The sequence below is a fragment of the Eublepharis macularius genome, chromosome 6 (genome assembly GCF_028583425.1).
Source record: "Eublepharis macularius isolate TG4126 chromosome 6, MPM_Emac_v1.0, whole genome shotgun sequence".
Classification (NCBI taxonomy): Eukaryota; Metazoa; Chordata; class Lepidosauria; order Squamata; family Eublepharidae; genus Eublepharis; species Eublepharis macularius.
Genome location: NC_072795.1, coordinates 90,358,413 through 90,371,868, shown reverse-complemented (window position 1 = coordinate 90,371,868; position 13,456 = coordinate 90,358,413). Strand labels below are relative to the sequence as shown.

The window sequence follows — 13,456 nt, the reverse complement described above, 5'->3', positions numbered from 1 at the left end:
ATGGTTCAGAAAGATGCTTTAAAGAACAGAAAGGGACTTAATTATACCACAGTATATAACACATACTATCTGTTGCTATATTTTCCTGCTGTGTAATCTCTGCATTGTTTAACATGTCATGTTTAACATGTCACTTATGCTTTATTTCAGCTTTGTCTCAGATTTCTGCTGGGTTACATCATTTATTGGATATCTCAGTGAGAAAGGCAGACTGTAAATGACAAATAAAATAAAATTAATTTTAAATAAAATATGTATACTAGCTTTGCTTATTTAAATTATGTTTTAAAGCATGTTCTCTGGCTGATTTAGAAAAGGCCAAAATCATTTTAAACTGGAAGCACCAGTTCCTGTCACTTATCACAAAAATGTATATTTTCATTCATAGGAACTGGGTTTATATGGACTTGAAGCAACTTTGATCCCAGTTTTAGCATTTGAATTTATTTCTCTTCAAGCTCTTTTTGAAAAAGTAAGTGTGTCTCTCACTTTCTGCTAATACTTGTCTTACAGAGATTATGCTTTCCATTTTTTACTCCTTTATTTGCTTGTTTTATGCGATTAGGTACCCTCTTTGCTATTCTACAAAACCTAATGGTGACTAAAAGTACTTGTTGGCTATTTCAACCTCTGAGTTCAATCAACCACAAGTCATATTTTGTGCATTTGGTGGTGGATAATTTATCTCAATCTTCTGTAGATTACGTTTACTGACAGGGAGTTGCTAATTGGCAAGAACCAAAAAAACCCTGCCTAAAATCATGGAGAAATGTGGGCAGTCTTACACAGCTACACAAGCAAAAACAGGTCTTTGACCTTAAGGGGCTTACAATCTAAAGAAGACCTTGAGAAAGACGGTGGGATAGAGATGGGTTGGGAGGGAATATGGTCAAATGCAGTTGCATGTTCCTAAAGCTAGGTTACAGTTTAAAACAGGGATTAAGGAAATAAGTCAAAAAATACACAGGGTTTTGAAGAGGGATTTGAAGGAAGGGAGAGCTGGAAGTGGAGTGTGTATGTTTTAGAATTTAAGATAAATTCTCTTTTATGTATATACACACAAATATTTTGTGGGGGCAAAGTCGATAAGAAATGGTATGTTATGAAACATTATTTTGTTAACATTATTTTTAAAAGAATTTTAAATGTAGTGTCAAGTTAATTAATTTCTATAGAAATCACTATTTCTTTTACCACGTAATTGTAAGTACAGCCTATTGATTTTAGTAAGACTTGCTTTCTAGTTATCCATGCTTAGAATGCCGAATAATGCCATCCTTACATCCTTCTTAGTCCCTTGAAGTCAGTGGGCTTAGAAGGATATATCTCTACTTAGGAATGCACTGTAAGTCTCAGGGATACATTTTTACTGTGCTGGCCACAAAAGGAATGGTTTTACTGTGCTGGCCACAAAAGGAATTGCTTTGTTTTGTTTTTTTAACTTGTGTTTACATTGGCCCAATTTTTTAAATAAATCTTGTTTTTAAAAGAGCAGCTTTTCCAATATGAGTTCATGAGCTAGATAACCTTATGGGGTGTGTCAGTTATTTAGAAAGAGAGGTTTAAATAGTATTAGTTTAAATGGTATTAGGCTTAATGACAAATAGCCAGAATTGTGATGGATGATCCTGCTCTGACAAGGACACTCTTGTCTTCCCAAAGACCAATAGCTTTTAAAATCCAAACTGTTTATACCTTTGAGTAATTGTGGTGTTAAGCACATTACTGAGAGCCTTTCAGATGAAGTGGTTAACCACCATTAAATGAGGATATAAAAAGCTGGAGCATCTTTCCTACCAAATGTTTTCTATGCATTTTCAGTGTATTTTCTAGATTTCCCAGAGGTTACTCTGAGCAGCTTATTAGCGCAATCTTTACTCTTACACATGTTCCCCATGTGTCAGCTACAAAACTGAAAAGGCTCAGATGCCACAAAAATGCCAAAGAGAATGTGATCAACTGTAAATCTGATTATACTCACAGCTAGGCTTAAGAGGTTGATCACAGGTATGGCTCCCTTAGGGTAGAAAACCAGAATGATGCTGTTTGTGCAACTGCAGTCTAAAGGGATGGTTCAGCAAACCTCTTTTAAAACCATAAGCCTTAAATCCTGTGTACATGGTAAACTTACTTATTACAAGGATTTGGTTTTGGAGTTGTAAACACTTATTGATGACTTAGATAAGTGAAACTCACTCAGTGGCTCAGGAGCCACGTGTGCCTCTTTGACCTGCCATCTGTGGCTCTTTTGAGTGATGTTCTCCCTTCTCTTGGGAGCTTTGACTTTTGAAAACTTATGCCCTGAAAATCTTGTTGATCTTTAAGATTCTACTGGACTCAGCTCTTGCTGTTCTCCAGTGTGGCTCCTACCATGTTTCAGGAATGTGGGCAAGCTTACCTAGTGGGGTTTGTGCTTGGCAGGTGGCTCACACCACCACTGGAGCCAATGCCTCAGATCAGCAGATTGTATTGTCTGATTGTTAGAGGCTTCATTATGCATCTCCCTGATTTTATGAGGAAATAGTTAGCGCCATTTTTTTTCTTTCCATTTAGTGAGGTGACTGCCACTTTTCTGACAGTATACTTACAGTCCAGGGCTGCCTGATTTGTAGTACAAGATTTCCTCCTTATGAAAGGCCACACAAACAGGCAAGCAGTCAGATTTCCAGTGATGTGCAGTAGAAAAGAGCAAGAGTTCCGTATCAACTATAAGACTAACAAAATTGTGGTACGGTATGAGCTTTTGTGAGTCATAGCTTTCTTCTTCAGAGCTGATGTGCTGATAGTTTATTTAGAAGACCATCTAAGAGAATGAAGATGAAATCATAGAATCATAAAGTTGGTGTGGCGGAACGGGCGCTGGCTCTCAGTCCAGGCAATTGAGCCGCCGTCAATGGCCTGCTAGCCCCACTATCCGCCTCCCACCGTCCCTGGTGAGCGTGGCTCACACTCTCCATCGCTGCCACTACTCACTGATTTGTACACCGCCTGACTGAGGGGCAGTGAGACCCCTCCGGCTGAATTTCTGTGCTGGGAAGTGAATTACTCAATATTTAGTTGGGCCTTGGAGAATTGGCAACCCACCAAGGTCTAGCCTTACCAGTTTCTCCCGGGCTCCCTCCTTTCTTGTAGCGTGCCAAGTGGGGGAGGTTATGTAGTCAGAGCACCACAAGGTTCTTTATATTCAAAAAGTATAATTTAATAACTATATACAGAGCACTTGCACACAAAGCAGGTAAAGGCACAACACATAGGGGTAGACCCCCCTTTTCAGAACTCATAGGGCAGAAAATTAAACTGAGGAGAACCGCCGTCTGCTTTCCCTACCACACTATTCCCTACTCTACCTTAAGGGAGTAGTGGTCTCAGGGAAGGTTCCCCCTTTCTTTCCTTTCTGCTGCCTCCCAGGCCTTCCACATTTAGGGCCTAGACACTCGGGTTTCACCCAGCAGCAGGAGCCTCTCCTTCTTCAACCAAGAAGGCGACTAACTTCCCCTCAGGATGGGCTGGGTATTTCTGTGGAGGCTACCCACCCCTTATTTTTCCCGCACTTTTTTTTGGCCCAGGGCAGCTGGGAGCTGTAGTCCACGAAGAAGGGCGTTCCGTACCAAGACTCCTGCAGGCCCCTCCCTGGCCCTACAGCCCATTAAACCTCATGGGGAACATTTTTTTTCCCTTTAAGACAGATTAACTGCTAGCAGCACTCATTTCACCCTTGGCAACCATTTCGTTACAGTTGGCATGACCATACAGACTATCTAGACCAACCCCCGGCACAATGTAGGAACATCCTAAAGCATCCCCAACAAATATTTGTCCAGCCGTGCCTTGAAGACTGCCTATGAGGGGGAACCCATCACATCCATAGGCAGCCCATTCTCCTGCTGAGTTACTCTTAATGTGAAGAAGTTTTTCCTAATGTCCAGCTGGTATCTTCTCTCTTGTAGTTTAAACCCATTGTTTCAAGTCCTGTCCTCTTGCCAACTGGCTCATTTCTCTCCAGCAGTTGAGGTACCATCTCCTTCACCTTCCAGTTGCTCCTCATGTAGCTGAAGAATGAGGTTTTTGTTCTTGTTGTGGCAAGCCCCCTTGGCCAGTTTCAGTTCATTCTGAGCTTTGGCCGCTCTGATTGATGCCCTACAGTGCCTAGCTACCCCTAAATACTCTTTTTTCCTCCCCTCCATTTCTTGAGCATCTCCTTTTTCCTCCTTAGCTATTTGTTGGCTTCTTAGATCCTCTACATCATTTCATTCTTGCTGGGATGGTGATAGCTTGAGGCTGCAAGAGCTCTTCTTTTAGGAGAGCCCACCCTTCACTCACTCCTTTTCCTTCCAGCATTCTTGTCTATGTAATAGCTCTCATCATATCTCTAAGTTTATTAAAGTTTTCCCTACTAAAATCTAACCTGTGTGTTTGGCTACAAACTCCCTTGGTACCCCACAGCAAAAGGAATTCTAAAAGGAAGTGATCAGTTCTCCTTAAGGTTCCTATCACCTTTACCCTGTCATCCAACACTTTCTTGTTGATGAATGTCAGGTCCGGTATGGCTGACCCCTTGTCACTTCCTCCACCATTTGAGAAAGGAAGTTGTCAGCCAGGCAGTTCAGGAAGTTGTGTGGCCCTGGACATGTAGCAGAATTGGTCTCCCACCACACATTAGGAAAGTTGAAGTCTCCCGTAACTACATGGTTATGTTTCTTGGATACCCTGTTAAGCTGCTAATGGAGGGCAGAATCCATTTCATCTCCTTGGTTAGGCAGTCTATAACAGACCCCAACCACAATACTGCTCATCCTTCTCTCCGTTATCTTTACCCAGACAGTTTCCACATACAGTGCCACTTCGCCTCCTCTGCTACACTTCCTGTTCTTCTTGAATAACTCATACATATCCACTACTATATTCTAGTCATGGGAATAAACCTGTTCTTATTGAATACAAGTGGGCTTTCTTGGTATCACTTATGCAACTCAATATTCCCAGTTACATAGTGTTTTAACTTTATTGGTAATAATAGTGTGTAGCAAATCTTGAGATAACCGTTCAGTGGTTAGTGCACACCAAGTTATTATAAATTCCAAATTCCTGAATTCCTATCAAGCCCCTGTATTTATCTTCCTGTTTAAGCTCTGGCTTCATCAGTCTAAACTCATGTCAGTAGCAGGTTGGCTTTATAATGTCAAATGACAGGCTGATATTAAATTTGGCTCCATATACAGCAAGTATTACACTTAATATTGCTGTAATTGCATGCATTGGGGATTTCATTTGACTGTTCTAGGCACCAGTAGACCCTGCTTTAGGCTTTCTTGTTGTATTTGATTTCTTAATCTACATTTTTTTTTCATTTTCATTGTCAAATAGCTTTCTCATCCTGAACAATATCATGGACTAATCTTTACCAGTCCGAGAGCCATAGAAGCAATCAGGTTATGTCTGGGAGATAATTGTAAAAAAGAAGGTGAGAATTTAACCTGGTGATTTTGAATTATTTTACTTTTTCTCTTGTTTGATGTATATCATTCTAAGCATGATTAAACTTAAACTTAAAATTTAGCTTCAGTTATAGGTGAAAAACTGAATTTTTAATGAATATTTAGAGGCAAGATATCTTTACTATTCTAGTGAGTAAGATGATCACTGGATCATATATCTTCAGAAGCTGTGTACCACATGCTTTCATTGTGTGCCTGTATGATCTATCTATAAAAAGTATTTTTTAAATGACGGGAAATTTTTGTATCTCATACTTTGTTTTTCAGAGCTGTTTACAGCTATTTTATACACTTGTGCACGTTAGAAGTTTTCAGGGGAATATTTCATGCATATGTAACCCCCATCCAAATTCACCTTTCATTCCGAAATTGTTTGTGAATGAATATTTGTGAAACTGTAATGTAGAATAATGAAAAGTAAAGTCTTTTCCCCTAAAGGCATATTCACAATTCCAGGTTTCTGCTTGAAGTTTATCTTGAGCTACTGTATATGTTATTGAAAATCATTATAGTGGAAGGTTTGCTAAATTTATTTCTAATTAATCACTTATTTTTGATACTGATATAAGGAAACCAACTAAAATTGCTTGAAATAAAGAAACGTATATTTTCAAGCTGTCTTAAGACTGGTCAGTTTTTATGCTTGTCTTATATGTTGGTGTGATAGACTGCATGTTTTAAAAAGCCTGGAAGTGCTATACACATAGTTGCAGGACTGTTAAGGGTTAATCCTTCACAGACACAGAGATCTTTGAGTGACAGGCTACTCCAAGGAATTTGATTGGGTAGCATGAATTGAAAAAAGGATGGTCTTTTTTTCAGTCCTAGCTGAGAGAGAAATCGAATGTGAAGAGTTCGGAGATGGAGTTCTAAGGGAGAGCAGTTTTAACACTGGCAGAAGAACTGAGAAAAAGTTGGCAAGAAGTTTGGGAAATAGGTGCAGACTCCCAATTGGGCCAAAGAAAATGGAGAGATCTTCTAAGGAGAGGAGATTTGTCCTACCCAGTCAAACAGGGAGATAGCTCTGAAGAGATTTCTGGTCAGTTGTGGTTGGAAACTACCTGTGGAGACCTTTAGAATCAGTTAACAACTGAAGGAAAGCACTGACCCACTGAGAAGGTGCCCTTCCAGCACAGTTACAGAACAATAATTAAGTAACTGGGTGGCATCCCTGTAAAATACAGCAACTATGTTGTTCCTATGTCATCTGGCATATAGGGAAGAGATTCAGAAAAATATCCCAGAGAACTATATTACACTAAAGGAAGCCAAAGATTTATTACAGAAAAAAGGTGGTTGGATTCAAAAGGGGTAAGAAAGGAGCAAAACACAACTGCAAAACTGGGAAGAGCACATTAGTACACAGCACACAGTCTCAAATAAAAGCAGTAAAGTAAATCTAACTCAGCTAAATGTGCACTTTACCTAGGTTGTAGCAGGTTCCTCAGAGCATGTATAGAGTACCTTGTAGTACCAAGGTAGCGGAGGAGTCTTTTCCCCCTTCCTACTAGTCTTGGCATCCTCAGATTTCATGCTGTTCCAAGGTGGGAGACCAGAAGAAAAGTTTAGAGCTCTTAGATATTTACAAACAATGGATTCTGACCTAAGCCAGCCTCCTCTGTTAAATGGACTAGCTGATTTAGCTGATCTCGTATAATGTTCCATCTCTGATGTCAGGCTACTGTCACTAATCAGTGAATTCGCAAAATGGTTGTCCCACCCTATTAATGGCTGTGCACTTCCATGACAGCTAGAGAATTTGGCCTGAACCTGTTGCTCTTTGTCAAAAATGGAAAGTCTGGTCAGGGTGGTCTCCTTCGTGGAATGCGTGAGAGTTATTCCCATGTAAACCTAAGGGGTCCAAGATTCCAAACCCTCTAGATGGCACTCTTGAGCCATGCTGAATTCAGGGTTTCTGTCACAATGGGGCTGATCTTAGGTGATTTTCCTGTAAAATCATGCAGTTACTTATACTTTTCTTTCTTTGAAACTAGCAGTGGCACAGTTTGGATATCTGTGGCTTTCTCAAAGGATGACTAGCTCTGCTGACTATTTAATACTCATGTTTCTTTTTTTCTCCCTCCTGAATGTTTTGCTTCTTTTTAATCAATGACTGACAAAACATAAATGAGTTTTATATGTGAAAGTTGGGGGTTATAATGTGCAAGTGTGCATTATGGATGTTGCTTCACACAAGTAGCTGAAAATAGCGCATATTCTGCCAGACATTTTTTAAACATGTTATGGGCTGCTTTTATTACCATGAACAAAAATGCAATTTTATTTGGTTTGTATAGTTACTGGCATTTATACTATAGCATTATATTCATATTTTGCTGAGTGCTCACATTTTTCCCACAGTAAACTAATAGTCTCTTGGAGTTCTGCCCAAATAGACATTTCAGTATTTGTCTTTTATTACCAAGTGCTTACCCATAATTTAATATTTTACAGCTTGGAAAAATTCTCTGGCAGAAGAATGGAATACCAAACCAGTTTATGTAGTAGGAAAAGCTACTGCTGAGCTAGGTAAACTACATTTATAAAACAAAATCTGTAGGAAATTTTTAAAAAAAAATGTTTACAGGACTATAGTTTATAACAAATATATAGATTTATTTTGCTGCATGAAGGAGGATCCTTTTTGCTAAACAACAGGTTCTGTTTCTTTACTATTTACTCTTTAGTGCTCCAGGACAATGCAGGATTTCTCTTATCCAATATAAACCTCAGCAAACCTTTAATAATATGGGAATATTTATTATCAGTGCTGAACATAATGAAACTGCTGTACGACTATCGTACTGTTTCTAGAACCAGCAGATTTTGCTACTTAACTTAAATGTTGATGAAGATGTCTGCCAAACATTACAGAAACCCATTTGAAAGTTTAATCCATAGCAGTGATGCTCAAGAACACATTTTTTTCTGCCGCCATTGCATATGCACAGTGGCATAGTTTGCATGGTTGATGGATTGTAAGATTCTTGTCCTACTCTGTTCAGATTCTGATACTGTCTTAGCTCTCTTGGAGTCTTTTGCAAAGAATTTCATTATTAAAGTTACTTGCATGTCATCCAGGTCCTGTAAGATGGTTTATGTGATGCTGCCTTTGAAGTTGATGTATAAGCTGTAGTTGGTACAAAAGGGGCTGATAGGCTCTTAGCTACTCCCAGCCAAGCTAGAGGTTGCAGTGGCATGGACCAGTATGGCTAGTGCAGTAGAATCCAAATGAATCAGCTTACTAGAGACATGTAACTGAAAGCAGACACTCCTGGCGACACCAACCTGTTTTATTAGGCCTAGTTCCAAGATAACCTCTAGGCTCTTCATGTGATCAGTTAAAGAAAGCTTGACCCTCTCCAGAGTTGGTAGATTTATCCCAATCAAAGTTTCTACTTTCATAATCAAGATCACCTCTGCTTTGTGAAGTAGTGCTTCCTTTTTCTGTCCCGAATCTACTGTCAACTTTGTTGGATGCCCGCAAGTTCTAGTATTATGGGAGAAGAAGAAAAAAAAATCTCTCTTTTTCCCTAACCCTGCCATTTTCATTGAACTATCCACTGCCACAATTCAAGTTTCTTTTCCGGTCAGTCACTGGCAGTTCAGACCCCATCAACACAAAGAATTTTACATCCCAGTGAGCTTCCTTTTATGCTTGCATTATATCTTATTTGCTGCATTGCCACCCACACACCCAAACTGGAGAAATTCTTTTTCACCTCCTAACAAACTGCTTTGATTCTTGCCATCCTGAATAATTTGGACTCCTCAGCAAACTTGGCCACTTCACAGCTCACCTACAATTCAGGCAGCACAATCCTGAGGTCCAGCAGCTGCCACCGGCCACATGCTCATATAACTGCAGCACCACTCCTTAAGGACTGGTGGGAGAGCTGCCCTGGTAGCTGAGCCCAGTAACCCACGGCCAGGAGAGAGTGCACCCTTGTCCTGGCAATGGCGGTGGAACCCACCAGTTGCAGGGTGGCTGCCTTGGATGGCCGATTCTAAAATCATTGGCCCAGAACAGGTGGGATTTTGTAAGGGATATAGTCAGGGGTCATTTCGTAGAAAAAGAGCTGGAGGAACTTATTAGCATAACTCATTAGCATATGCCACACCCTTTGACATCATTAGAAGTGTGTCATTAGCATAACTGATTTGCATATGTCACACCCCCTGACATCACCTATCCTGGCTGTTTTGGACCCAATCCTGGCCATTCAGGGCCGAAATTGGGCCCAAAATGGCAAAAAGGGGCTGAAATGGCCGAAAAGGGGCCCAAAATGGTCAGGATCGGACCGCTGCTGAGTGGGAGAGTGATCCACCACCTGTCAGAGGCCCGATCCGGGCTGTTTTGGCCCCAATCTAGGCCGAAAGGCCCAAAATGGCCGAGAGTCAGGTGGGCAGGGCCACCTGACATGTGACCTCTTTGGGGAATTGCCGGAACTGTGTTCCGACACGTTCCCCCTCGAAATGAGCCCTGGATATAGTACACTTGATCATTTTCATGTGCTATCCCACCTGATTAGTAAATGTGCCATTTCAAGGAAGGGCTTTTTATATGCAGCTTTCACAGACCTTTCATATGTACTTGACTCCATATCTAGAAGCCGTCTATAGGCTAAATTGAGGCAAACCAAAATAGACAAAAGATTGTTGTGGTTAATCAAAAATCTCTATACTGATTCTACTGCCCAAGTGCAGTGTTAATTGTGAGGATTACTTAACTGCCCCCTTCCCCATTATCTGGGGGGAGGGTTCGGTAGGGGTGCTTTGTAGCACCATATTTATTTAGCTTGTATTTGTCTGGTTTGCAAAAGTTTTTTTATTGATCCTTCTTTGCTCTTGCCTAAATTAATAGATACTTCAGTACCTCTCTTACTATATGCAGATAACTCAGTCCTACATTCCTGAACCCAGATCAGCCTCCTTCAAACCTTGAAAAGGTTCCATACTTACTGTCTGCATGAGGAACTATCTATCAATTTTACTAAAACTAAAATTATTGTTTGCATCTCACAACCAGAAGATGGATGCCCCTCCAGCACGAAAGTACTCCTTGTCTGTATCTGGACATTCCACTGCTGCATGACTGCTTGGAGCTCTGATCCAGTGAGGGAGATAGTCATGGAGTTGTGTGCCCGCCATCACCAGGGGGTTACAAGAGCAGGCACCCGGTCACTGTGACCCACATTTGCAATCTCTCCTCTGCCAAAGGGAAGTGCCCAGCCAAAGGGAGACTGAACAGAGCCCCGACATGGTCTACTGGAACCCCCCCCCCAAAAAAAAACCAGCTATGTTGAGCATGGCTCCCAAGGGCTGTTCCGGCTCACAGGCAGGGGCCGTGCCTCCTCCAGTGAGATTCAGTTACAGAGGCCAGTGTTTGGGAGGGTGCAGGTGAGGGGAGAGGGGAGGATGGTGTGGACGAGCAAGCTGGGGCAGGCACCTCCCCAGCTCCTCCTTACCTGTCAGTGTGCCATGCCCCTTCCCAAGTTAGGAAGCGGGTAACTTGCAAGGGAACTCAGGTAGTACTTGTTAAACATTCTGAACGTGACTCTCTTTGCATATGTGAGTTGAAGGCAAGCCCCAAATTTCACAAAGTTCCTCCTGTGCACTCTTGTCCCACCACCATGATCACCCTCCCCGGCCTCACAATCTAAGTCCCCATGGCAGGGGGCTCTCAGGCAGAGCCTCTGGCCACGCTCCTACTTACCTGGTGTTATAAGTAGAGATGGGCACGAACAGCAATACGAACAAAAAAAGCCACAAACAGCCCAATCCGCTGTTTGTGAGCAAGCTGTTCGTGAGGCCCCGTTCCCGGAGAACATACGTTAGTTCCAAGTCCTGTTCTTGGGGTTTGTCAGCCGTTCGTAAAGCCAGACAGTCTGGTGCCTTTCAATCAATTCCCCTGGCAACATAGGCATGGACTGTCTGCACTCTGTCTGAACTTCTTCTGGCTTGTAACCCCTCAAAGTAGCTTCCAGCAGACAGTCCAGTTTTTGCCACTGTGAAGAGAAAAAGACAGGAAAGGTGGAGACCCATGGATCATGCCTTTCCCGGGATGCAATCTCTCTGAAACTTGGGGAGGGGGTTTTCAGAGGACAATGAGGACTATTTCCCCTGCAAATTTGGTGCTTATTGGACATTGGGAAGGTCAGTTTGTAACCTCTCAAAGTAGGTTCCAGCAGACAGTCCAGGTTTTGCCACTGTGAAGAGAAAATGACATGTAAGGGGGAGACCCATGGATCATGCCTTTCCCTGGCTCAAGTTCAGCTAAGTCCCAAGGGGGCTGTTCTGCTTTCCACAAACCTCCAACTACGAACATGTTTGTTAACATGTCATTTCCGTCGATGTTCGTGAATCCCTGTTCGTGGATGGCAAAGAACAACAAACATCGTGTTCAGGTTTTTTTCCTGTTCCTGCCCATCTCTAGTTATAAGCACCCTGGCTGGAGGTTATGTAGGGTGCCCGAGGAGCTGATTGGGCACAGGGAAGGGGGCTTGGCGGCTGCAGCAGCACAAGCAGATTGGTCCCCATGGTAGTCAGCATCCTATGCTCCGCTGGGCTGCTTGGGCAGGGCTAGGTGTGGAGGGCGGTTGGCTTTTCCCATACAATGGGCGCCTATGGGCTATGCTGTTGCTTTCCATGGCATAACTTTCTGCCACTGCTGGGGGTGTTCCTGGACTCAAAATGGTTTAGGGAACATCTACTCGTGCCCTGGCCCTCCCTCCAGCCTCCTGCTGCAGGGACTTACACCGTAGTTACACCTGTGCCTGGCCACCACGGCCAAGTGCTGGTGGAGGGCCCGGGCAGAGCAGCACCGGGAGGGTTATGTCGGTGTAAGTCCAGGATACACTGGCGTAACTCCTGGTTGGCTCCCTGAGCACTTTTGGCTCCCCACCCTGAGGATTGTGCTGCAAATAATTTATGAACAAATTAAATAGCAGGGATCCCAGTGCCAGTTCTTTGGACCTCTGCTGCTTACTTCTTTCCATTGTGAGAACTTCCATTTATTCCTATTGTTTGCTGCTGTTGGAGTTGGAAAGAGAAGGGCTATGACTACAATTCTTTTCTGGAAGTAAGCACCACTGAATAAAATGGAACTTATTTCTGAGTTAATGTCCTTAAAATGCTCCTTAAGTAGCTTATATATTATTTTATTTTTTGTAGCCACTTTGTCATCATTTTGTTATAAGAAAACTGGAGCTATGAGTGAGAAAAATTTCTAGGCGCAGTGTATGTGCGTTCCCCCTCCCACACACACACACTCCAGTATTTGTTGGCTTCTGACCTTTTATAAGGACATAATATGACATCTCAAGATGACATCTCATACTTCTCCCTATCCATGATAGTTAGAGATGTCAGTAGGTTTTTATTATTTTTTGTTTTTCCTAGATTATAGGCTCAGGACTTCATCAGAAACTGGCAGGCTATACAAATACTTTAGTAGCTGTCTGCCAACAAAATACTCCTAGGGAATAGTGATCCTTAATAGTGCTGTATTTTTAATTAAGTGACTGTAACAAGGACCATTTTTGACAGGCAGAGTTGTGTATTTCCTGAGTTAGATGATTTCTGACAAGTGTGTGTATTTCATTGCGCTAGATAACAGTGGTTTCTTGACTAGACTGCTTGTACTTGGTCAGTTAATTTTAGTAATTTCTGTTTTCATTTGGGTTTACAACATACAACATACATTCTTGTGGGGGAATAAATGTGAAGGGGTACTGTATAACTCACCATTATTAGTTGAAAGATTACAAGATAATATGCTGCCTTTCTCTCTATTAATTTAGCCCAAATAATGCTAAGGTAGTTTTCTCATAATTGTGATTATGAGACAGCTGTGCTAGACAGCTATTACAGAAGATGTACTTGCCTAGTAACTGTCCTGTTTTAGGGACAGGGTTGTGGGGCACCGCATAGTTCAGGCCTTCCCAATGTATCTGGCCCAC

General features: G+C 42.0%; 1 protein-coding gene across 4 annotated transcripts in view; it reads left to right on the top strand.

The window, feature by feature from the left end:
- Window positions 1-13,456, top strand: part of UROS (uroporphyrinogen III synthase) — a 44,573-nt gene that overhangs the window by 10,525 nt on the left and 20,592 nt on the right. For all 4 annotated transcript variants that reach the window (XM_054982956.1, XM_054982954.1, XM_054982955.1 and 1 more), the window contains 3 exons: window positions 389-472; window positions 5,365-5,461; window positions 7,950-8,024. In XM_054982956.1, the coding sequence (XP_054838931.1) occupies window positions 389-472; window positions 5,365-5,461; window positions 7,950-8,024 (256 nt within the window). The remainder of the gene's footprint in view (window positions 1-388; window positions 473-5,364; window positions 5,462-7,949; window positions 8,025-13,456) is intronic.